The sequence below is a fragment of the Crassostrea angulata genome, chromosome 2 (genome assembly GCF_025612915.1).
Source record: "Crassostrea angulata isolate pt1a10 chromosome 2, ASM2561291v2, whole genome shotgun sequence".
In the NCBI taxonomy this organism is placed as follows: Eukaryota; Metazoa; Mollusca; class Bivalvia; order Ostreida; family Ostreidae; genus Magallana; species Magallana angulata.
The window spans coordinates 43036696-43062556 of record NC_069112.1 but is presented as its reverse complement, the minus strand read 5'-3'; the positions used below and the strand labels follow the sequence as shown (position 1 = coordinate 43062556).

The 25861-nt window shown below is 32.4% G+C and overlaps 1 protein-coding gene, 3 non-coding genes and 1 pseudogene across 4 annotated transcripts in view; 4 read left to right on the top strand and 1 right to left on the bottom strand.

The window, feature by feature from the left end:
* Positions 1–5910, top strand: part of LOC128172400 (multiple epidermal growth factor-like domains protein 10) — a 63448-nt gene extending 57538 nt beyond the window's left edge. Inside the window, exons 5-9 of the mRNA XM_052838199.1 lie at positions 3403–3540; positions 3769–3906; positions 4625–4762; positions 4966–5103; positions 5761–5910. Coding sequence (XP_052694159.1) covers positions 3403–3540; positions 3769–3906; positions 4625–4762; positions 4966–5103; positions 5761–5906 — 698 coding nt within the window. The 3' untranslated portion in view covers positions 5907–5910. The remainder of the gene's footprint in view (positions 1–3402; positions 3541–3768; positions 3907–4624; positions 4763–4965; positions 5104–5760) is intronic.
* Positions 5911–9369: 3459 nt separating this feature from the next.
* Positions 9370–17644, top strand: LOC128172450 (plancitoxin-1-like; annotated as a pseudogene).
* A 4271-nt stretch (positions 17645–21915) lies between these two features.
* Trnat-ggu (transfer RNA threonine (anticodon GGU)) lies at positions 21916–21988 on the top strand. The gene has a single exon. It is a non-coding gene; the product is annotated as a tRNA-Thr (tRNA).
* A 186-nt stretch (positions 21989–22174) lies between these two features.
* On the top strand, positions 22175–22247 carry Trnat-ggu (transfer RNA threonine (anticodon GGU)). The gene has a single exon. It is a non-coding gene; the product is annotated as a tRNA-Thr (tRNA).
* A 43-nt stretch (positions 22248–22290) lies between these two features.
* Trnat-ggu (transfer RNA threonine (anticodon GGU)) lies at positions 22291–22363 on the bottom strand. The gene has a single exon. It is a non-coding gene; the product is annotated as a tRNA-Thr (tRNA).
* Positions 22364–25861: the final 3498 nt, after the last annotated feature.

Sequence of the window (25861 nt, the reverse complement as noted above, 5' to 3'; positions counted from 1 at the left end):
TCCATTCTACGTTACAATTGTCTTTAGCTTTTATAATTCCCATTTTTTTGGTGCATGTTTAATAAGTTGTTTTTAATTGTGTCGATATATTTTGTCTATACCGTTTATGTCATTTTGTTCTTTATACACCGCAATTAATTATTTTTTTTCCTGTTTGTCATTTCCCTTATTCTTAAGATTGCATATGGTGCAGTTGAACACATTATTGGTCGTTTTATTTTATGTGATTATATTTCATTTGAAACAAATAATGCATGAAAACACTTAATTATCAATGGTCTCGTAGCAATACAGGATAGCAATACAAACCATTAGAAAACTAGACAGACAACGTGTTATTTGAATAAGCCTTGTCAATTTAAACAACACAGTATAACCCGATTCGGAACCCGATTCCCAATTAACATCAAAAATGCCCACAACTTTCGCAATTTGATGATAAATGTCGCAATACCGTCCCATCGAAGTTTTTTTGACAAAAAACAATTTGGATGATTATGACAAATTGATAATCATATTTCATGTACAATATCAAATGTAAAGTTAACCATATTCAAACTAACATTGAAAAATACCCCCTAAATTCCTTTAAAGTTTCTCTGGCTAAGCAAGCATCAATTCCTAATTCCAATGTGCTTATATATGTACAGTAGTTGGCCATAAGTATGTTCCCAAAATGGCCGCCGTAACATTTTTTTTTCCTGTAAAGTACATTTTAAAAAGAAATAAAGCATATTTTTCTTTAATGGCAAGATTTAAAAAATGTGTCCGATGATTCTCCGACTTTTTTTCTTCTTTTGCCGAGTTTTTTTTTTTTTTTTGAGTTATTCCCCTTTGGTTAACATTTTGAAGATGTTAGGTCAGAGTCCTTAAGTTGAAGAGACGGATCTGTATGTTACAATAGTCATTTACTGGATATTCATTGATTGTTTTACCATTAATGCATCATCATTTTTTTTACTAATGAACATTTTGTCTGTTTACTGTGTCATGATTTCCAAATGCATGTACACCTTTTTTTAGCTTTGTAAAGGTGAAGCTCATAACTGATTTATCACACGTGTATCATCAGTGTGTCTCGGTTTTTAATTCTGCTATACTACTTGCTAGCCAAAAAAATGAAAATATTGCCGTCATATATCTGACTCATGCTTAATTATATTGTACTAGAGTTACATGGGAAGGGATGTAAATAATGGCCGTACAGTGCTTTTTGTTATTTGAATGCATGTACCTAGTAACGTAAACAATATGTAGATTTCATGCATTGAGTTCTTACTATCATGATAATTTTTATGTGATTATGTAAATGTATATTTAACTGTGCCAAATTTTTCAAAGTTCACGGGGATGCTTTTCGCTACACATTGTCAAAACTGTTGTTTTAGATATGCATAGGTTAACCGTACCGTTTCTCATTTTTATTACCAATTGCTTTAAACTAATTCATAATTTTGAACTTTTGAACTTTGATTACGGTGTTCATCATGAACATGCACTTTTTTATGAATATTATGTACGCATATTCTATTAATCCGATCATTATTGCCTATAAATGGAAACATTATTTATTAAATAAATATTCCACATGGTGAATTTGCCTACAATCACAAACAATATCATTGAAACCTCTGACCTCCTCTTCTCTTCTTAAAAATCACGCAGTCACCTCACACGCATCTCCAGTTTTCTTACAAATTCAGAGATATACTCTTATTCTTCCTGTTCATGTAAATAAAATGCATGATCCACAGTTAAGTTTGATGACCATCGCAAGAGGTATTGTTTAATTTATTTAGTATTTCTTTAAAGGTGCCAAGCAACAGGGTTTTAGGTGTCTAACTGTTTTGTAATAAATGTTTCAATGCTGCAATATGTTTCTGGTTAGACTGGATATTGTCTGGATGAATTTCCATCCATAACAATATACACAGTCACGTTGATGAACGCCTCTTTCATCTTTTTTCATTAAGAATATATTGAATATACTCATAACAAAATCAAATATGTAATAAAAAATATTTCATGTACAGGATGTCCAGCAACAGGGTTTTTCGGATCTAACTGCTCCATCCCCTGTCCAGATGTTAACTGTCAGTACTGTCACATAGAGACGGGCATCTGTCAGGGATGTAAACCTGGATATCAAGGTTATCACTGTGGATTAGGTAAGAAATGATTTCAATAAAAAAAACATTATTTACTACACGTGTGTATGCGTGTATCTGGCTTCGTTACGTATTGGCTACACTTAAAAAGCATTAATAGAACTTATGAGACTTTAAAATATTTGTTTTTTTTTTGAAGCAGTCATACGAATCATGTATACATTCAAACATGTACTGTTTTGTTAATTGTGTGAACTTAGAATAAAAAATATTCAAAAACATTAAAATCCTTTATTTTAAAACCAATTCGATTTAAATTAAAAAAAAAAAAAAGTTTTGCTGATTAGTTCATGTATTGACTTTTAAAAGTTTCACAAATGTTTAAAAGAGTAATGTTAGTGTGAAATTGGGAAACATTTTCTACAGTAAAAGTTGAATGTAACGAACTGGCTATAACAAATGTAGAGAATATCAATTATGTCCCAGTAAAGTCCTTACAAAACCTAAAGGAAGTTGCCGTATATGACAAACACGGCCCTAAATAATTAAAATGAAAAAAATAATAAAACGAAGTAAATGTAAGACCCCGCTAATGAAATTTTGGTAATGAAAACCTAAATTCAAAAGTTGAATAAATGAAGATCGATTCATTGATGATAATCTAAAGTATGTTTAGTGCGTCTTGAAATGTCTAAAATATATACAATAGTAGTCAACTTAAATACTTTATTAGATATTAAAAAAATCAGAATATACATGTATATGCATGCTTTGAGTACATGACATCTGTATCGGTCATTTTGTAGCCGATTATTTTTACATATTGGGAAACATTTTCTACAGTAAAAGTTGAATGTAACGAACTGGCTATAACAAATGTAGAGAATATCAATTATGTCCCAGTAAAGTCCTTACAAAACCTAAAGGAAGTTGCCGTATATGACAAACACGGCCCTAAATAACTAAAATGAAAAAAATAATAAAACGAAAGTATATGTAAGACCCCGCTAATGAAATTTTGGTAATGAAAACCTAAATTCAAAAGTTGAATAAATGAAGATCGATTCATTGATGATAATCTAAAGTATGTTTAGTGCGTCTTGAAATGTCTAAAATATATACAATAGTAGTCAACTTAATTACTTTATTAGATATTAAAAAAATCAGAATATACATGTATATGCATGCTTTGAGTACATGACATCTGTATCGGTCATTTTGTAGCCGATTATTTTTACATATTTTAAGGCTGTGACAATGATTCAATACAAATTATTTCTTCTAATCATTCCAGAATGTGAGAGAGGATTTTATGGTATTGAATGCAGTGAAACATGTGGACACTGTCGTGATGTTAGCCAATGTTCCCATATCAATGGGACATGCTTAACTGGATGTGAAGCTGGTTTCAAAGGGGGTTTATGTAAAACAGGTAAGGAAAATATCTCAGGTACAAGGAGAGGAACACAAGCCTTCTTATTTATTTTTTAATCACATAGTTAATTTATTCTTAATAAAGGCATGCCAACATGTTGCTGTTGCAATGATATACAGATAAGTGCATTAATTTCAAGGTAGCACTATATAGAGACCTAATAACAAGACAAATAGGTCCTTTAATTATTAAGATGGAGTCATTTTATATCATTTCATCTAAAAGGCTGTGACAGTGGTTCATACGGCGTTGACTGCAATGAAATTTGTGGAAACTGTGTGAATGAAAGTCAATGTTCAAAAATCAATGGAACATGCTTCACTGGTTGCAATGCTGGCTTTGAGGGAAACTTGTGTAAAACACGTGAGTAGAATGTTATCAGGACAACTAGTTAGATATGCAGCAGGTAGTTAGGGGAGTGATAATTTATTGAAAACACGGAGATGTATAACATGAATTACATTTGCCATAAGTGTTATAACATATTTAGTAAGTTCCTTTAAAACCAAAATAAACAGAGAAGTAAATTTTCGTTTATATCCATAGTAATGATAATATGACAAAATTCAAAGTGAACTGAGAAAAAAGTAATTAAAAAAATTATGAACACATGACATGTAAATAATCAGGTTCCAATAGAATAATCGTTTACATATGATTTTGAGGAATCGGTTATTTTCGATCAAATTTTATTGTTTCTAAATCAAACCAAGTGCCATTGTTAAAAGATTTTTATAATTTGTTTAATTGAAAGCTATGATTTATTTTTACCTAAAAAAAAAGAAACATAAAACAAGAGGATACAAGCTGATGTCAACTTAATGTAAGAATTAGACTACAAACGCATAATAGTGACTTTTTGCATTTTTTACGAGAAAAAAATGACGTTCTCTAACGTTAATGTTTAGATTTGTTAAGATTGTAAATGGTAGAAACAAGCTAAAAATGTAGGTTTTTGTTTGTTTTGTTTGGCTAATATATGTAGATAAAGCATTCAACACACTGCTTACCAAATATTTTTTTTTGTAATTAAGAATATGAGACACAACATTGTGATCGACATGTGTTCATTATATTGAAGAATGTAACAGAGAATCGTATGGTATTAGATGCAATGAAACATGTGAACATTGTCTTAATGTAAGCCAATGTTCCCATATCAATGGGACATGCTTAACTGGATGTGAAGCTGGTTTAAAAGGGGGCTTATGTAAAACAGGTAAGAAAAAATACAGGTACAAGGAGAGGAACAAAGGCCTTCAATTTTTTTTTCTATTTACCGAGTTATTTAATTCTTACAAAGGCATGACAACATGCAACTGTTGCAATGATATACAGAAAAGTGCATTAATTTTAAGGTAGCATTATATATCATTCTCAAAATATAAAGTTGGAGTCATTTCATATCATTTCATTTCAAAGATTGTGACAGTGGTTCATACGGCGTTGACTGCAACGAAATGTGTGGAAACTGTCTCAGTGAAAGTCAATGTTCTAATATCAATGGAACATGCTTCACTGGATGCAAGGCTGGCCACGAGGGGGATTTGTGTAAAACAGGTGAGTAGAAATGTATCTGGACAACTAGTTAGAGATGCAGCAGCTAGTTAGGAGAGTGACGATAGCTTATTGAAAAAACGGAGATGTATCACATGCATATCGTTTGCCATAAGTGTAAGTATCCAGTTAGCTCTTTTAAAACGAAAATAAACAGAGAATTATTTTTTTATTCTTATGTATTGGAATGATGATATGACAGAATTCAAAGTGAATTTATAAAAAAGTTTTATAAAAAAAATAGTCTATGAACACATGACTTGTTAATAAGCAGGTGCCAACAGAATAACCGTTTACATATGAACTGGAGGACACAGTTATTTACGATCAAATAATAGTTTTTAAATCAAAGCAAGTGTCATTGTAAACGATTTTTGATAATAAATTTAAATAAAACCTATGATTTATTTTTACTCAAAAAAGAAACATAAAACAAAAGAAAACAAGCTGTATGTCAACTTAATGTCAGAGTTAGAGTTGAAACTCATAAAAGTGACTTGCAATTTAACGAGAAAAAATGACGTTCACTAACGTTAATGTTTAGGTTTGTTATGGTTGTAAGACAATACTGATGCAAGTCAATGCAATTATTGTTACTGTATTAACCTGTGCTAAAAAGCAACAGTTGTCTGACATTCGTTGTATCTGTAATCGTTTTAGAATGCAATAGAGGATCTTATGGATATGAATGCAATAAAACATGCGGGCACTGTAGAAACAAACGTTATTGCTTTCCGATTAATGGTACTTGCTTAACTGGATGTGATGTTGGCTATGAAGGAGCCTTATGTAAAACACGTGAGTAGGCAATTTTGAGCCATATAATTCAAAAAATAGAGGTGTTCTTTTGTTACAACATTTTCAGATCTTATTATCAGTATAAAAAAATTGCAGTATTAAAGCAACAATACAATGTATATATATATATATATATATATATATATATATATATATATATATATATATATATATATATATATATATATATATTTGTGTCTGTCAACATATTGTTAATATATGGAAATGCGTATTTTAATTTCTTATTACGGTTTGAAACAAAGGTGCATACTAGACACAAGTGAGTAGAATAAAAAGTGATTACATCATAATAAATTCTTTGATTAAAGAAAAAATAGTACATGCATTATATGTGTTTCTTTAGTTTGAAAGTACAACATTTGATATGAGAAAAAATTAAAAAGATAGCAAAGTTATATGTTTAATTTACTATTTTTTTTCTATATCTGTATATTTAGGCGTGATTTAACTATAGCAGTATTTTTTTATTATTGCGTCAAAGTATTCATGACCTATTTTTTGACCGAAGTGCCAAATTATAAAGTTTGCTTGTATTTAAGACTTATTTGATGTTTTTGAAATCATGTTTTCCCCCGCTAGTTTTAATGTATCAAGTATAAAAATGGGTTAATTTAATATACTCCTAAAATTGTTATGCGCCATCAAAGTATTTCAAACGACAAATTTAATAAAATGACAGCGAATTTCTACGGGAGTTATTCAATAAACCTAGCAAAAAACGTGAAAACGAAGGCTTTAGAAAAACTGAAATAACAAGACAAGGTAAGCTTTTATTAAGATATTGCAATTTCTAGTGTTGCTTTTGGTAAACTGTAAGAACAATTAATCAGTGAAAAAATGTTATGCAAATTTGTTACAGCAGTCTATCCTGTCGTTGTCAGTCTAGCTAAAAAGTAAAAGGTGTATACTACCAACATCTAACAAAGCTTTACAACTACATACATTCTTAGATTAATTGTAAACTTTTAATCAAATATGTTTATGTTTCAGGATTTAAGTAATTAAAGAATTTCACTGATTTATTCAATTAACTTTTACTGAGATGTTTATTGTAAATCTATTTTCATTTAAATATTTAATTAAAATTTCATTTTATTTAAATTGTAATATCTTTTTGAAAAACTATTTATATTAGTAATAACAGTATTTTTAATAGTTTACACGTGAAAGATAGTTGAATTACAGCCATACACGGATTTTAAAAGACATGCAATGAGTATAATGCACCATATGTTATATAAGTTATTGCGTCGGCAGTAATGTTATTTAAGCAAGTCAATGCAAGCTTTCAATATTATCTAATTTATGTCAAGCTATCAGAGCATAATATCAGATTTGTTTGTCGACAAAAAATGTCTATGTTGAAATATTTGAAAACGTAAGTAAAAATTAACATCTTTCACACTGTAAATAGTTTAAATTAATTAATTAAAATGTACTTTGAAATTGACAGATGCTTCTAACATTATAATTCACTTTTTCACACGTTTATTTTCTAAGAAAGGGGGATTGTATAATTTTGAATTGTTCTTTTTATTTGCAGACAAAACATTATTTTCTTAATAGTGGACAAAAAACAACGTTCAGTTCAGCATAAAAAAATATTTTAACTCAATATTCAGTTTAATATCAATGAATGATGTAAAGCAAGATGGAATAAATATCTCTATATCAAACAATATTACTCTATCACTTTAGAATTACCCAGCATATCTTGATATTTAGTGTATAATACACAAAAAGAACGATGCTGATCAATTATGAATAATTATTCATATACTTATCATATATCAAAAAATACCTATAAAATTATCAATTGACCAAAATTTGACATTATTCATAAGTATTTAGTTCATATTTCCAGAGTAAGATTGAAAAGGTTTGCCTCAGAGAAAATGTACAATAATAATGTAGGAAAAACGACATTACATATTTCACCAATACATGGCCACAGAAGGATTTGTTAAAAAAAACCTCCTTAGATTTAATTTGCTTTAAGAAAGTAAGTATGAAGCCCATCGAAAAAGACAAAGGTACATAACGCCAGAATAAAGATGACATATTTCTATATGAATTTCTAAACTAAGTACAATTGATTGACATCTTCTAAAATACTTCAAACGGAAAACAAATTTGTTGAAATTTGTTAACCTTTTACACAAATATTCGTCCTTTGTTTAATAATATTAATTATGTTTCCTCATAATTTGTTTTGTTTTTAACGGTTTGATTATTTTTTGCGTTAAAAATATTATACTATTTTTACTGTTGCTCTAAAATTGGCGATACTTGATTTCAATATTTATTAATTCACACAAATTGACGTAATCAACATTCTGAACAGTGGCTACCCATCCTTACATCTTTAATTCATTGTTTACGGCGTGTAAGTTATTTATATATTTTTTGAAACATATAAAGTAGGTAAAAGAATGTCAAATTTTAAAATAATATGACGATTTCTCGTTCGATTGCTGAAAAAAAATATTGGTAGATTAACGCATGCATGCATTTAACGTATAAGAATGATCATGCTGACTGTGTAAGTGGTTTCTGTGTTTCATTGCTGTTATTTATGAGTGGCGCCTTTTTATTTTAAGTCGACTTTGCTAAACGGATAAATAATTAAGTAAACAATATGGTATATGGAAATTGCCTTCAAAATTTGTATACGATTTTCTTTAACTCAACGAAGTTTGAGATTTGTGTGACCGTGTGAAGTTAATGTTATAGGTAAACCTAATTTAAAGCAAAAGTGAGAAATTGTGAATGTCTACACGTAACTATGTTTTACGTTCTCAAGGAATACACTAATAGTGTTCCTTTCTTGTCGCTTAAGCTATCTTTTATGAGTTCGAGTGTATACAATGCAGGAAGTTTATATTTTTATCGACCAGTTTGTCTGCTTCACATTAAGAGAAAAATGTACTCACAGACGTCCATCATCTACAAAGTACCAACGTTAACAAGTGATGGGTATCCTATTTAAACAGGCGAAACCGGGTGTTTTTACATGGATACTGCTTCGCCATCGTTTTCCTACATACAACAATATATCACAAAAACCATCGAAAACCCTTTATATGAGACGCTTAAGGCACTATACGGTCAGGTTATTTAAACAATGAAATGCCTTTTTTTGGTGATTATTGCTACCTTCATAACCTGCATGGATCATCATTGAAAAAAAATTTTAATTGTTTATATTTACATTTTTTATTTAACAAAGTGTTAAATTGTTGTAAAAAAGTAAGTACAATTTATAAAATAATTGCTAATATAGATCAGTGGATTAGTTAAAAGAAACAGGCTAATCGTTCCCCATGGAAATTTGAGTCTCACATCATTATTATTGTTTCGTGCAGTCTGTGATTTTCCTGAGTTCGCTAAAAGATTCGACCAATTGATGAACGGTGCCTTTAGATTTAGTCCTCTTAGTAACTGTTTACCTAATTAAGACAACAAAGGCATGTGCTCATTTAACACGGAAAGTAGCTTAAAATGTGTGTCTTAATTATTTTATTCTAGATTGCCTTTTTGCAGGATAGTCTTTCAGAGTTATCCCACATGGATTCTATTTAATCGTTTTTTATTGCATTTTTTGAATGGAAAAATACATTTCATACATACATTTAAAACAATATATTAAGCTAGCAATTTAATATAGAACACTTGTATCGCTCATTTACATTTTTCAATTGCATGAATAGAAAATTTTACTTTGATTTATGACTGTGACCAATATATTATGAAATATTGATGATAAGTACCTGACGTGTATTTGTGTTATATTCAGTCTCCAGATATCGTAACTTATGCAATGTATAATGACCAACCACCACCCACAGTTAAAGCTGCAGATGGTAGACACGCCCACTCCAAAGGTTTGGAATTTAAATCATTTATGTTATTTTTCCTTTTAATATACTACATGTAGACTTTGACCCGTGCGTACACGGGTGGACACTGCATGTATTTTGGAAATTTATGAAATTTTTCATCGACACACCGTATTGTTGACATTTACAGAACCAAGCTTTAAACGTACAACAATTTTATTATTTTCACTGCCCTGTGCTTAGTTAGAAAAATATAATTGTGTATCGGAACACGCCTTCACCACATTTCAAGTGCCTACCATATACCCGTAATGTAGCAAAAATTGCAGAACAGCTCCGAAACGATTTTGGAGAAAATTATGAAGCTGCATTGCAAATTACTGTCAAATTATTTATAACAAACCATTTTGAGGCTGTAAATACCTTTCATCTAAAAAAAATAATTCCGGACGGACACAGAGGAAAGTTATAGTTCCATCCGGTGAAAACCGGTAGGGGACTAATAACAATTTAAAAGTATTTGTATTATCGTTTCTGAGTTTATCTATGCAAATGGGATTTTGTTGAAACATAAACTAAAAAGCCTCACTTGATTTAGTGTGAATGTAATGCGCATGCGCAGGATTGTAAAATTTAAAAATAATTCAGATGATTTCCGGAATTTTTGGAGCAATTTTCGTTGATTATTTATTAGCAAAGCTTGATTGAACCAAACATAAAACAAATTGGTAATCTTCATGTACCAATGATGATAAAAATATATAAAACAAAGTATAGTACTCCTCCGATTTATCGATATAAAAGGCCAAAAAAAAAAGTATTATTGTTTTAATATAGTAGTATAGATATAATTACTTCAGTAACTGGATTTTTATACTTTATTATCTTTTGCAAACTGATGGGTTATCAAAGTATAATGTATCAAATGTGAAAAAAAACAATGATAAACGTTATTCATTTAATAACTTGATGGTAATGCTCAAAGATACATGTATACATCTAGTTTAGGATGTGTAGTGGATACTTTGAAGATTTTAAATAAAGCACACGATAAGAAAAATCGTTTTTGAAAATAGATCAATTCCAATACAATTAGGACAAAATATATTTCTGGAAAACATCTACTAGTTTAATATGACATATTATTCTTCTGATTCTACCTTTATTTTTTAGAGCTCCGCGTTCGCTCTGCCACTGTTTTGTATTTTTTCTTCGGACTTTCGTTTTGAACACTGTTCGTTATCACCACCTGCCACTGCTAAAAGAATTTAAAAAATTGAAAATATATCGATATTGTTTCCGTAATTGTGTTAACAGTCTACAAGTTTTATGATTTTTCAGGTGTTTTGGCGTTTGACAATACTAAGGGATTTTGGATTGTCTCAAGTGTACCGAGGTTTCCATCTCCCGTTGCGAAAGGTTTCATGTTTTCGGATTCGCAAACAAAATTTGGACAAAGTATACTCTGTGTCACTGTTGCAAAAACAGTTGAGAATATTTTGAGTACGTTGACAAAATTTAAAATAACTTTCATTTGATGGTGGTTTTTTAATTAAGTTTACTTAAATACTTACATGTATTTGTATTATATTTTTTATTGCAGAAACCGTATTCGGAACGACAAATCCTTATATTTATGACAAGAAAAACTTTGATATAAAAATCAGTAACCCAATGAATTCCGTACACATTCCAATCAAAACTTTTGGAAATGTTCAATTGGAAATACTTGCTAAGTCAGCTTCGTTTGGACAAGGTAACATCCTACATATAAACACACAGTATTTAATCCACTATTGATTCACATCACATGTATTTTATTAAGTACATGTACTTTATTCCTTGCAGATATTTATGATAAATTGATTTCTCCGAAGTTGGCAGACCCTTTATTGGTTCGAACATGGAGACCTAAGCTTTTAGACACTGCTATGGTAATATTTTATACGTATACATATATTACTTTCATATACATATATAACTTTAGGAGAGTTTAACTGTTTTGGCCATTCATATAATTTCTTCATATCCTTGAAAAGTATCTATCAAACTAACTTAACACCAGAGTAAACCCAAACGCAACCCTAGGTTTACTTTCTGAGTTTACTACGGGTTGACGTTTTTAAAATTTGGGTCCACTTGGCGTTTTATTTCAAATTGGATTTATTCGGGGTTTACTTTGGGTTTACTCGAGAATTGCTTTTGGGGTCAACTGTACGCACTGATGTGTGAAGCAGACCAGTGTTTTATCTAACCATCTTACTGCCTGTTATTCCTGTCCCTTGTATATTCCGAATACACATGATACGCCTGCTTTCGGGGGTATACTTCTGATCGAGCTTTACTTTCTGTGTCCACTCTGAGTTTACTTTGGGTTTACTCTGGGTCCACTCTAGTAAACCGGAGTTAACCTAAAGTAGACCCAGAAAGTATACCCATGGTTTAGTTGTTGGTCACTTTCTGTTGATTTTTTAATGGAATACATTGTTGTAACATCACATTGATTATTACGCTTAAAAAATACCTTAATCTACTTTAATGGAAAACTCAACTTTATGTCAAAAGCACGAACTTTATTATTATCATCTGCCTTTGTTTCTTTTTATTTATAGGTATCAAACGTCATCAATGCTTGTTTTCCCAATACAATTGAGTTCAACCATGGGATAGATCACTCTAAGTGGGCGGTAACTAAAAACAAACATTTGATTTGTATGGGTGATATAAATAGACAGGTACGTTCATAAACTGTTCAAGAACTATGCATTATATGTAAATAATCATTGCAGAAAATAAATGTTATGGTTTAGGAAAATTCCCCAGATCAACGATGTCTAATGATCTTAAGTTTATGAACATTTGGGTTTTATGTTGATTGATGGTTTATTTGTCATTTATGAATTTATGTTGTGGGTAGAACCATATAGTAAATGTATATTGTTCTGCAGGGTATGTACTAACTTATTTACTTTGAATCCATCGTGTTTATCATAATTATACCCGCACTTTCTAAAGAAAGTTCGGGTATATTGTTGTTACTCTGTTCCGTCCGTCCATCCGTCTGTCCTGTCACGTTTTACTTTCTCAAACTGCTCTTACATCTTATTAACCAGCAATCTGAACTCTTAGAGTTTAATATGGGGTGTCATGTTGTATTGTAAAAAGGTTTCAAAAATTATCTGGTAGTCCTGGGGGTCAAATAACTCGTAAAAAATGACATTTTTCACAAAAAACCTTCTTCCTCGAACTCCTCCTACATTTTCAACAGTAGACAAATCATCTCTTGGAATATGTTTTAGGGTATCTTATAGATGCGCAATAAGGTTTCGGTATTTTCAATTTTGTCCTGGGGGTCAATTAATTGCTAAAAAATGACGTTTTTTAAACAAAAAAAAAACCCTGGTTTTAAAAACGTCATTTTCTTTTTGCAGTAGCCAAATAATCTTCTAGAATATGATTGGGGGTGTCATTTTGAAGTGTGATCATGTTCCAGAAATTATTTGTATTAAGGGGATCAGTGGGCAACAAGAATTACGTTTTTTTGCTAAAATAGTATGGTTCCCAGAACTCCTCTTAGAACTTTTGGGGTAGCTCATCTCTTGGGATATAATTGGGGCTGTCCTATAGATGTGCAATAAGATTTTAAAAATCTAAATTTCATCCAGGGAGTCAAATAGTAAAAATTGACGTTTATCACTAATAAAAACCCATAGATCCCAGAACTCCTCTTATGATTTAATGGATAGACATATCATATCTTGGGATATGATAAGGACTGTTCTATAGATGTGCAGTAAGGTTGTTAAAATTTATATTTCATCCAGGGAGTCAAAAAGTAGCAGAAAATTGACGTTTATCACTTCAAAAATACATAGATCCTAGAACTCCTTTTATGATTTAATGGATAGACACATCATATCTTGGGATATGATAGGAAGTCTGTTCCATAGATCAATGTAGATATGCATTGCGGTTTTGAAAAATTAAATTTAACTCTAAGGCCCATTACCTACATATCTGTTGTTGCCCTATAAGGATCAAGAATATATATGGTTAAGGGGTGGGGATCTCAACCGTTTTCGAGATATTCGTGTACTTCCTGTTCGAGGGGGGTCATGACCACCCCCGGGGCCCATGACCTACATACCGTTTGATGCCCTTGACACAAGGAACAAGAATATATATGGTTTAAGGGTGGGGATCTCAACTGTTTTGAAGATATTAAGGAATTTGCTGTTTGAGGGGGTCAGGACCACCCACAGGGCCAATAACCTACATACCATGTGATGCCCCTTGACATCAGAAACATGAATATATATGGTTTAGGGGTCATGATTATAACAGTTTCTGAGATATATGGTAATTTCAAATTCCTGGGGGATGGGGATGACCCCAGGGGTCAGATATAATAAACCCCATATATTGCCAGTAACAGACAATATATGATTGTGAAAACCCTATATTATTATCTTTTGTCCGTTTTCAAGGTTCAATGTTAGACCCCACACCTTTTTGACACCCGTTAGGGTCATGACTTACATGAAGGAGGAATCATATCTTTAGATAAAGGTGGGGAGCTCAATGGTTTTTATGATATTTGATAATTTCAGGAAGAGCACTTGGGATCATGACGTACATACCATCTGAAATGCCTTGAACAAAGAAACAATAATATAATATGTACATGATATATGATTCAATTTAAGAACCAAGATATTGATCAATCATCTATGTTTTGTAATACCTATGTATATATACATGTATTAGTTTGTGTTTTGTTCTATACTATTCATGTCCATGACTGTAGTATGGCTTAGTCTTATTTTAAATTACATTAAAAAATTGTCAAATATATGACTTGGAACCCCCACCCCCAAACAAACTCAAATATAACCCCCCCCCCCCTTTAATTGTCGAATGATCTATTAAATCAAAATATAATTTGGGTGTCTAAAAACTTTTTTAAACTGGTAAAAAATGTTCTTCTTAAAAAAAATTATATTACACCTTGCATAATTAACAAATGATCTATTGAGCTATATGATCAGAGGTCATATTTCTACCTTGGAATCAATATTAACTAGTTTTCATTGACAAGTTTAAATTAATAACAATAAATGATTTAAATTTAAAATGTTTATACTCCACATTCACCCCTCCTCCCCAATCTAACCTGGTTCTTAAGATTCAGTCTTCTTGTTACATTCTTACATGTGTGCAGTAGCAAATTTTAAATCATTCTTGATTGCTTTTTCTCTCCTGATGCACATTAACATTTTGAAATTGCTGAATTCATTTTTTTAAGATTTATAAACAAAATGTTATACGCATGTGTATTCGACTATTTGGGGCAATTGTAAAGTCTCCTTAACAAAGCAGTGACATCATTAGGCTAAGATTTACTTACATGGCACACTACTGTAACATATGAATAAGATAAAATACTTTTTTGGGAGTTGATTTTAATCAACTCTGCTATGCACTTACTCGGGCAAAGAAAACACCTAGGGGTCATTAATGTACTTTACACCATTTGATGCATCATAATGACATTATAAGATATTTTGTATTTTCCTGTTTCGTGGGGTCAGAACAGCTAGTCCCATAAGGTCATGATCTACATTGTATTTGATGCATTATAATACATTAAGAAAGAAATTCTCCTTCCTTCCTATTATAACTCATATAAAAATGATAATTAATTGTCTTATACACTAACTTACATGTAATACACAAATTTAATAAGAAATTGTTTATACAGGGTCAAGATAGGGTCAACTCAAAAGTACAAGTCTGACAAATGAAAAAAAAACTTTTACGACTAAAATGACAGAAGCTTTACAAATGCGATAGGATAGGTAACGATGATAAGCTTATTTAAATATTAAAAGATAATGATACAGTATGCTGTCAAAGGGAGATCACATTTAGAAAGTGAAAGTAGAACTTATGCATGCTGGCATCTCAATATATTGTGCTACTGCTACTACATGTATTATGCTTACCTATATTTGTCAGCATCATAATGATAATCCAATTTAAACACAATAATGAATTCCTTTAGATGATCTTAACTAATCCTTTTTATGCCCTTTAAGGATCAATAATATATATGGTTAAGGGGTGGGAATCTCAACCGCTTTTGAGATATTCGTGCACTTCCTGTTCGAGGGGGGAACTGTCATCATTAGGCTAGGAATTACCCACATGGATCAAACACTACATATGAATAAGATAAAATAGTTTATTATTTCTAGTTCTAGAATGTCAGAGTGTCTCCAAGGGGCCATAACCTATATACAATTTAACGCGCAATGACACAAAGAGCAAGAATAAATTATATGGTTTAGGGATGAGGATCTCAGAAATTAACAAAATATACAGTGTATCATCATTTCCTTTTTGTTAAAGAGAGGTGGTTAAAGACAACACCTGGGGGTCATTAATGTACTTTACATCATTTGATGCATCATAATAAAATCAGAATATATTTTGTATTTTCCTGTTTCGTTGGGTCAGAATAGTCCCATAAGGTCATGACCTACATTGTATTTAATGCATTATAATACATTAAGAAAGAAATACTCCTTCCTTCCTATTATAACTCATATAGAAATGATAGAGTGTCTACTCTTACTTATATGGTAATACACAAATTATGGCCTATTCTCAAAACCCTTGCACTATTTTATTAGGTAAATAACAGCTTTAAGTTGGTGCAGGACACCTGCGTATTGTGATGTATGCTATTGAGATAAACAATAAAGTATAAATATTTACCCCCAAATAATGTCACCTAACATTGAAGCGCAGTGTGTTAGAGCGTTTACTTGTCTGTAAGAGCATTGGGGTCCAATGTGTCTTTTTTGGTAATTGTACTATTGATATAAATGAATTTTTATGTGTGTGTGTGTGTGGGGGGGGGGGGGGGGGGTTGGACCCCCTTACTCACACCCCTTCTCTAAATCTGCGCACACGATGATGTACATGTAGGCACACAGAAGCAAATCTAAAACCGGCAACCGCCACGGGAGGGGGCATAATTTAATTTTCAATTTTGTTTGCAATAATTATATAGACCAATTATACTGTCTATGACATGAAATGTTAAGATTATTGATTAACTGAAAATTCACTGCAAACAGTTCAACCCAAAATTGCACATAAAGTGCTGCTCATGTGTATTATCATGTGGTAAGGGACCTCATCCTTCAGTTATGAAAATTATAATTTTTAAATGTATTACCGGAGCTTGCATGTGGCCTTCATTTTTAATTAAACTGATACAATATAGTGTTATTTAAGGGCAAACACTTGGTGCGGGTATTACTGTCTAATGACAGCCTCTAGTTAATTTTGCAACTATATTTCCTGATGTAATGCCAATTTGAATCAATCCCTAATTTATTTACAGGAAACTCAAGCAAAGGGAGGCGGATTGTCACTTTGACGAATGCAGACGCGTCAAAAGAATTTCGAGAACTTCACAATCGCTGTGCAGCCAACAATATAAATGTACCGCCCAAGGGAATCTGTCCAAACCCAAAGAGGGCTAAAATTTCACCGTAGAACCGCTTTGACTTTTATTCATCCAACGGAATACTCAATTGTTGGTTAAAAACTACGTGTATTCTTAATAAGTTTTCAGTTAAACCAATGAAACTAACCACTTATTGACTTTTATAAGAATGTAGAAAAATTAACATGCATGCTTAGCATATTGAAATTTTTTTCAGTTTATATAAAACCAAAAATATACGAAATAAATTTTCAAAAAAATACTTCCTATAAAGAAATAAAAGACAAATAATCAAAACAAATATTCCTTTTAAAGGAATGATCGGAATGTAATATCATTGTTAAACTCTGTTTCTGTAATACAAAATCACTGGGCAACATTCAATAAACTATATATAACACTGTTTGTTGATTTTCGAAATAGCAAGGCAAGAGTAGGCTTTACTTTTCGTAGGCATGACTTCCGATAAATTTGTACTCATGTGTAAAGAAAAAACTGATCTGAAACATTATATATGTAACTTCATTTAAAATGTGTTTTTTTTAAGGCTGACGGAAAAAAGTAATCTACGTGTAATCAAAAATTCAAATGAGGCTTTCATTGTTAATAAAGTAGTGCAAATCGAGCGCAGTGCGTGCGCATATATTACAATTTGCAAATTGCCACATATGGACACAACTATGATCGGCCGACCCAGGCCGATCGGAAAATTGCGAAATTAACACGACATATTTCTAATTTTTAAAATTGAAAAACACCCTAACAAAATTAATTATAAGAGACAGGTAGTTTCTATCCATTGTTGCTGATGCCATCTTGCCACCACCTGCTGGATGCGCAATGGAGTTACCTATGCACAAAGCATATATAATATTTACATGACTGACCAGCAGACTAACCCGATCCAAATCTTTTAAAGGATTTATAGGCCTATACAAATAACACAGTGCTGAGGTGAAATACATTTATTTTCACTGGAAGCTCAGCTGAACAAAACACAACAATTTTAAACCATAAAAACAAATATGGCATTAGAATGCCGCAGTTTTTTGTGAGGGACTTGGGATAGCTACAAGAGTACAATACCACTTTGGACGCTTAAGGGGCCGAGTGTAAGCATGCACAGGTGGCAGATCCGAACGGTCACCAGGTTCTGGACCGATGAATGAGTGACTTCCCTGTCTCCCGTGCCACCTTATTTACTTACCAGACTGCGGTCTCTCTCTCCCCCCCCCCCCCCCCCCGCTTGTGCAAGGTACCGGTGGAGGTGGAACCAGTCATAACAAGCTATGAACCACTAAATTAACATATCAGGTTTTATATTTCATAAACACTGATGTAAAACATATATCCTAAACACGCCCCCCCCCCCCGCCACTTGATCACAACATAAACCGCAGTCCCCGCCACAGATTTAGCCATCAAGCTAGCCCCCCCCCCCCCTTCACACACACACAATTTATGAACGTAGTTGGAATTACAATTAAAAGAGCACAAGAGGTTGGTACATCTTGGTACTTTAAATTGGCCTAACGGTCACCTGTGAGTAGCATATAACCCATACACAAACTTGTCGAGGAGTCTATCAGTAGAGGACTTCCTGGTAAACATAGTTATAAATCAGTTTTTATACAGATGTGTGATAATAGAGAAGACACATTTTAATCATTATATGCATTAACACTATATTCCCAAATCCCCCCCCCCCACCATGTCCTGAATCCCTGACCCAGGGACCTTGAATTTCACAATTTATATAGAGGAGTTAGTGGACATCATAACCATGTATTCAGTTTTGTGCCCACATGTGTTGGAGCAGAGAAGATTTTTTTAAGATTTAAAACATTTGGCCATATGGCGATATTGCCCCAAACGTAGAGCCTGATCCCCTAACAAACGGGTCATGAATTTCACAATTTTGGTACAGGGCTTCATGGACATTATAACAAGGAAATTAGTTTTTAACAAATATATATGGGAGTAGAGAAGATTTTCTAAGATTAAATACATGTTTTCTATATGGCCATATTGGCCGCACCCTAGAGCCAGAACCCCTGACACAGGAGTCATGAACTTCACAATTTTGGTAGAAGGATTCATGGACATCATAATCATGCATTTAGTTTTTAAAAAATATATATGGGAGCAGAGAAAATGTTTTATAAGATTTAATACATTTTAACTATATGGAAATTTTGGCATCACCCTAGAGCCTGAACCCCAGACCCAGGAGTCAAGGATTTCACAATTTTTGTAGAGGGCTTCATGAACATTATAACTAAACGGGGATGGTAGAGCCACGAACTTCAAAATTTAGATTTCTTTTACCATAGAGATTTTTTTTTGTATATTTTGCCCTACTTGTGGCGTCCCGGGGATGGTAGAGCCACAAATTTCACAATTTAGATATCTCTTAGCATAGAGATGCCTTACACCAATAATTGGTAACAATCAGCCTTGTAGTCGTTAAGAAGAAGTTAACAATGTAAAATTGTTAACGCACGACGAACGACGACTGACGAAAACGGATAGCAATAGCTCACCTGAGTTTTTAAGTGAACTAAAAAAATGGAGATGCTTGTAAGTAAATGAGGTGAATTTAAAGGCCTGTTTCCGACAAGTGTGTACGATCTTGCCTGAAGAATTGTATTTCTGAGATTTGTATTGTTGTATCGTGGTTGTAAAACATCATTCAACTTCGGGAAAAATGAATTGTTTGCTGGCCTTGTTAACTGTAAGGCATTCTTCCTGCGGGGGGGGGGGGGGGGGGGCACCATGCTAAAACAATCTTTTAAAATACAACTTTAAAAAAACAACTTGACAAGCAAAGAAAAAAAAATATTCCTTTACATACTCTTAAACAGTTGGGGGCCAACTCCATGCATATTAATTTCTTATATGTAAATTTAAAAAAAAAAATCGGCAAGAAAAAGCGGGGGGGGGGGGATCCCCCCTCCCCTTCATCTTATGCTACGTGCCTGCTTCAATCTACCCCTGTTTATTAAATATGTAATTTGATATTGATCAATAGTGTCCATGCGCAGATCTAGAGGAGGGGTAAGAGGGGTCCCAACCCCCCTGGAAAATGATAATTTATTAAATTTACATACGTCTAGTAAAATCATCGCAAATATGCCTCGGACACGACCATCCCCCCCCCCCCCCCGGCGGCAATCACAATTTCATCCTTCAGACAACCCCACCCCCCTGGAATTTTTTTTGGATCCGCGCATGGTGTCTCTGCCACGATATAAGTTAATCTTGCTTATAACTATAAGAGTATCTCTACCATGAAGTCAGAATATTTTTTTTCATCATATTAAGATACAGAATTCTTTTAAAGACACAATGAACCTCATATTTGTCATGATTTTCATAAATAATTGTATAAAATTGTCATAAAAAATAGTGCATATGATATCAAATGAATTATACAAAGTAAAGGCATCAATATATACTTTTATTGAAAAGCAAAATTTCAAAACTCACAATTTTAATTTTTTTAACAGCTTTAATTTTGTTTTTAATAATGTCTTCACACATTCAAAATACACCATAGCATGATGATGAGCACCTTTCTATCCATCATGTTTATGCATTATCAGATTATTTTTTTTATTAAATAGTCTGTAGAACACAGGGAATATGTGGGTAGGGAAGACAGCTAGGGTAACCTCAAGAGTTGAAACCACAAGAATCGACCCGCAAAACCCATGTCGCCAGGTGGTAGCAGAAGTCCATGTTGGGCTGAAATAAAAATTTTAAAAAATCAATTAGCTGTGGGAACATATGCATAGCAAATACATGAATATTTGTTACCAAAAAATTACACTGACCATGCAGTGTCATATGTATGAAAACATTTGCGGATCTAGAAGGGAGGAAAATTTTACATTGTAATTGGACCCCCCCCCCCCCGGAAAAAAAATTCTGGATCTGTGCATATGACAAGATGGCAGTACAAAAACCAAACCAAATAGCTTAGGTCTAAACTATTAACACATATCAAATTGAGAGAGAGAGAGAGTGTGTGTCTGCTTTACTCAAAGTGTGATACATGTAGTAAATATTTAATTTCTTTTGATATACTATATATCTCTTCTCGAAACAATCTTTGACATTATAATTCCATTACTTTCATTTTTATTTTGCTATCAATGAATTGTCCATAATGTCTCCCATATACTGATGTATCTGAGCACAGTAACAATTAATCCAACATACACATGTATTTGTTATCTCAAAATTGTTTGTATACAATGTACATGTACATGTTCTATGCATGAACACTTTACCGAGAAGTGAATCAATATGTATTTACACAAAGATAAACCAGAACTCAAAACAAATAACAATGATTCTGTAAAAAAAAAATCCAGAAAAGACTGTATTATGAATATCAGGGAACATAAATACCCTAAAATTCTGACCTTAGGGTAATATATATATTAAGTTCTTTTCAGTTTTAAAATCAAAATTTTCTTTTAAGAAAATACATAAATGAATTGTAGAATAGCATATAAGTTTAATTTACATTGGTTAATTAAAAAAAACAGTCTGCTATTGAGGAAATGTATATGTTATTGTATGCATCTGTCACCGGGTTCACAGGTGTGTGACTGTCAATCAATATATCGGGTCTCAATAGCTCAGTGGTTAGAGCGCTGGCACGGTACGCCAGAGGCCCTGGGTTCGAGTCCCGGTTGAGATTTGACTTTTCACCACCTGTGACATTTGGCGCCCAACGTACAAATCCCACGGTCACTCCCTAGGAACATGTTTCACAACATTTACTTTACTCGTAGAGTTCTACTCGTAAATTCGAGGACGAATTTCTACCAAGAGGGGGAGTATGTCACCGGGTTCACAGGTGTGTGACTGTCAATCAATATATCGGGTCTCAATAGCTCAGTGGTTAGAGCGCTGGCACGGTACGCCAGAGGCCCTGGGTTCGAGTCCCGGTTGAGACTTGACTCACGATGGGCGCCAAATGTCACAGGTGGTGAAAAGTCAAGTCTCAACCGGGACTCGAACCCAGGGCCTCTGGCGTACCGTGCCAGCGCTCTAACCACTGAGCTATTGAGACCCGATATACATGTATTGATTGACAGTCACACACCTGTGAACCCGGTGACATTAATCATATAATTTTAATTAATTCATATAAATGTAATACAAATCTTTCTGAATTTTTGAATTCATAAATGAAGCTGTGGATGGCAATATGATACAACATTTTGTTAATAAAGTAAAGAAATCATGATGCATACATGCACTTGATGATTACATCATTCTACACTTGTGTACCATGGGACCCCACATGTTTATACAGTGTATGCTACATGTATTATGGTGTGTATATACAATAGTTCAATACAATCCCGAACACAAATTCGAATTCAAAACAGTGTTATAGATATCTACTGTAAACTATACCAGCAAAATAAATTATATCATCTAAGATCCAAAAATTTACTGAAGTGCAAAACATGTGTAAAATTACCATGCAAACATGCATATGCACTTTGTAGGCCATAATGAATTCTACAATTGTTGTCCTGGGAACCCCACCTATTTCAAATGCAATGTTTACAGTGCCTGGTGTGTAGTTCAATACACAAAAGAATAGCCTAATAAGAAATAATAATTCAAAACAGCGATGATGTGCAACACAACACGTGTGTAACGTACATGTACACTGCATGGACTGAAAAGAGCAAATGATTTGAAAAGAAAAGGTCAACACTACATATCCTGTATTACAACATACCTTTATTATCTCTCAAACGATGGTTGAGCTGCATTTTCCACTCTCGGCGTCTTGCAGGCCATGCATCTTATGAAAATGTTGACACACCGCTGTCAGCTGTTCGCAACCAATTGCAAAACAAGGCGAGTGAAAGCGCTGTGTTGACGCGGATGGTGAGCAAACGACAATGTAATTTTACGAAATAAACACCTTTAGTCACATATTTTCGAGACAATATTCTTTAAAATAAAATTCAAAATGATTATTAAAATCAGTCAATCGATAAATTTTAACAGCGATCGCTTTACTATATCGAAAGTAGGAAAGAGATGAAAACATGAATAATGGGCGGAGCTAACGTCATGAAATGTCACGTGATATTCATGAGGTGAAATCTATGGGAGGCCTTAACCTAGCTGCGCAAGGAGATTCTACAGATACTGATGGAAGTCAGGGTTGATGGTTGTACACTATACCAAGCAATGTTTTGTGCCCAGTGAAATCTATTGAGAAGTATTTAGCTGTGCTCAACCCTTGTTGCAACCACTATTGAAATAAAACCACTATTGAAATAAATTATTTCAATAGTGGTTGGGAATACATTTCATTAGAAAAATCACTTTGCAACCACTATTGAAATAAAACCACTATTAAAATAAATTATTTCAATACTGGTTGGGAATGTATTTCATCTGAAGAATCACTTTATAACCACTACTGAAATACAACCACTACTAAAATAAAATATCTAAATAGTATTCCGGGATATATTCCATTTTGAAAATCAATTAACAGACACTGTTGAAGTACAACTACAATTAAAATTATATTTTCAATCGTATCTTAGAATGAATTTCTTTATTAATTTTTCTTTGAAATTTTACATGTTTTTCTTTACATTTATATTTCTACAAACATATCATGTCCTATGATATTGTATATTATTTGCACAATTGTAAACATCTTGTAAATTGCCAGAACTTCTATTCAAACCCCCTGTATATTGAACAATTATTTATTGATAAATATTATTATAAATATCACTATTTATATCAATTATTTCAATAGGGGTTGGGGGTTACTTCACTACGACCACTATTGAAATATATTATTTCAATAGTGGTTAAGGATGCAATTCATTTCAACCACTATTGAAATAATTTATTTCAATAGTGGTTGGCGATACTTTTCATTTCAACACTATTGGAATAAAGTAGTTCAATAGCGGTTGATGATGCATTTCACTTTTATGTCTATTATTTTGTCTGTTTGTAGCACTTTTCTTTCTGCTAGCGGAGTTTCTTAAGAAAAGAAGTATGCCTTATGAGATAATGAATTCCTTTTTGATTATTATGTTCTTTGATTTACCTCTATATGGTCATGTTTTCAATACCACCTGTCTTCTGGAACCGAAAGTGTTATGCACAGTCGGAATAATAGGCATTAAAATAACATCCTACCACTATTAAAATATTTTATTTCAATAATGGTTGTAATGAACGGCATCCTTAACCACAATTGAAATAAACTATTTCAATAGTGGATATAATGAAATGCATACCTAACCACTATTGAAATAACTTATTTCAATAGTGGTTAAAATAAAAAGCATACCCAACCACTATTGAAATAATCTATTTCATTCAATATTGGTCATAATGATGTACATCCCCAACCATTATTGAAATTATTTATCTTAATAGTGGTATTCATTATTACATAAATCTATAATGATATATAAGCTATAAATTATTTTTTAATTTGTAGGGGTTTTAAATAGAGGTTCTGGCAATTTACAACGTTGTCTTCTAGTACAAATAACTTACAATTTCCATAAAACATGATGTATCTATAGAAAGAGAAAGGTAAAGAAAAAAATAAAAACAATTATATATGTTAATCTGCAAGGATTGGTTATTTCTGCAAACCAGTGAAAATCCTAAAATAAGTTCATTTATATCATAGTCTTGATTACTATTACCATAAAATATGCAAGTCTTTAGTACCTTAATTGTGTATTTGAATTGTTTGTTAAATAAAAACAAATGTATATGCATGTTTATCTGCGAGAATTGGTCATTACTTCTACACAGCAGTGAAAATTGTACAATGATTGTGTATTTGATATTATTCGTTAGATTTCTTGCATTTCAAAATAGTTTGCAAATATGATATACAACTTCTTTCTTTCCAAATGTGTAACATAATAGTGATTACATAGTTATATTTATAAGAAATTCATTCCGTTCTACATTTAAAAAGAATAATTGTATAATTATAAAGAATAATTGAAAAATAGTTGTTGAACTTAAATGGTGCCTGTAAAGTTGTTCTTATCATGAAATACATCCCCAACCTCTATTAAATCATTACTTCAATAGTGGTTGTATTTCAATAGTGGTTGCAAAGTGATTTTTCTAATGAAATACGTCCCCAACCACTATTGAAATAATTTATTTCAATAGTGGTTTTATTCCAATAGTGGTTGCAAGGTGATTTTTTAAAGCTGCTTGGTCCGATTTATTTGTTATTACAGTATCACATTTTTGTCCATACAAACCATTTATCGTAGAAAGTTATGGACTTTCTCCAATTTACACCAGCAGAATCAATCTCCTTTCAAAGTTAAAAATATTCAAAGTAAATAAAAATAATTTCTCTTTGGGCAAACGAAAAAACAAACCAAAATGCATCACGGGAATGTTTAGAAAAAGAAACCATTTGGTTTCGTCCCCCGAATGATTGGGGTCATTCAACACGCATGCTCTGCATCGATTGTAAAGAAAACAAACTTCAGAAATATTAGCGAACAAAACGTACACATGTTTATTTGTA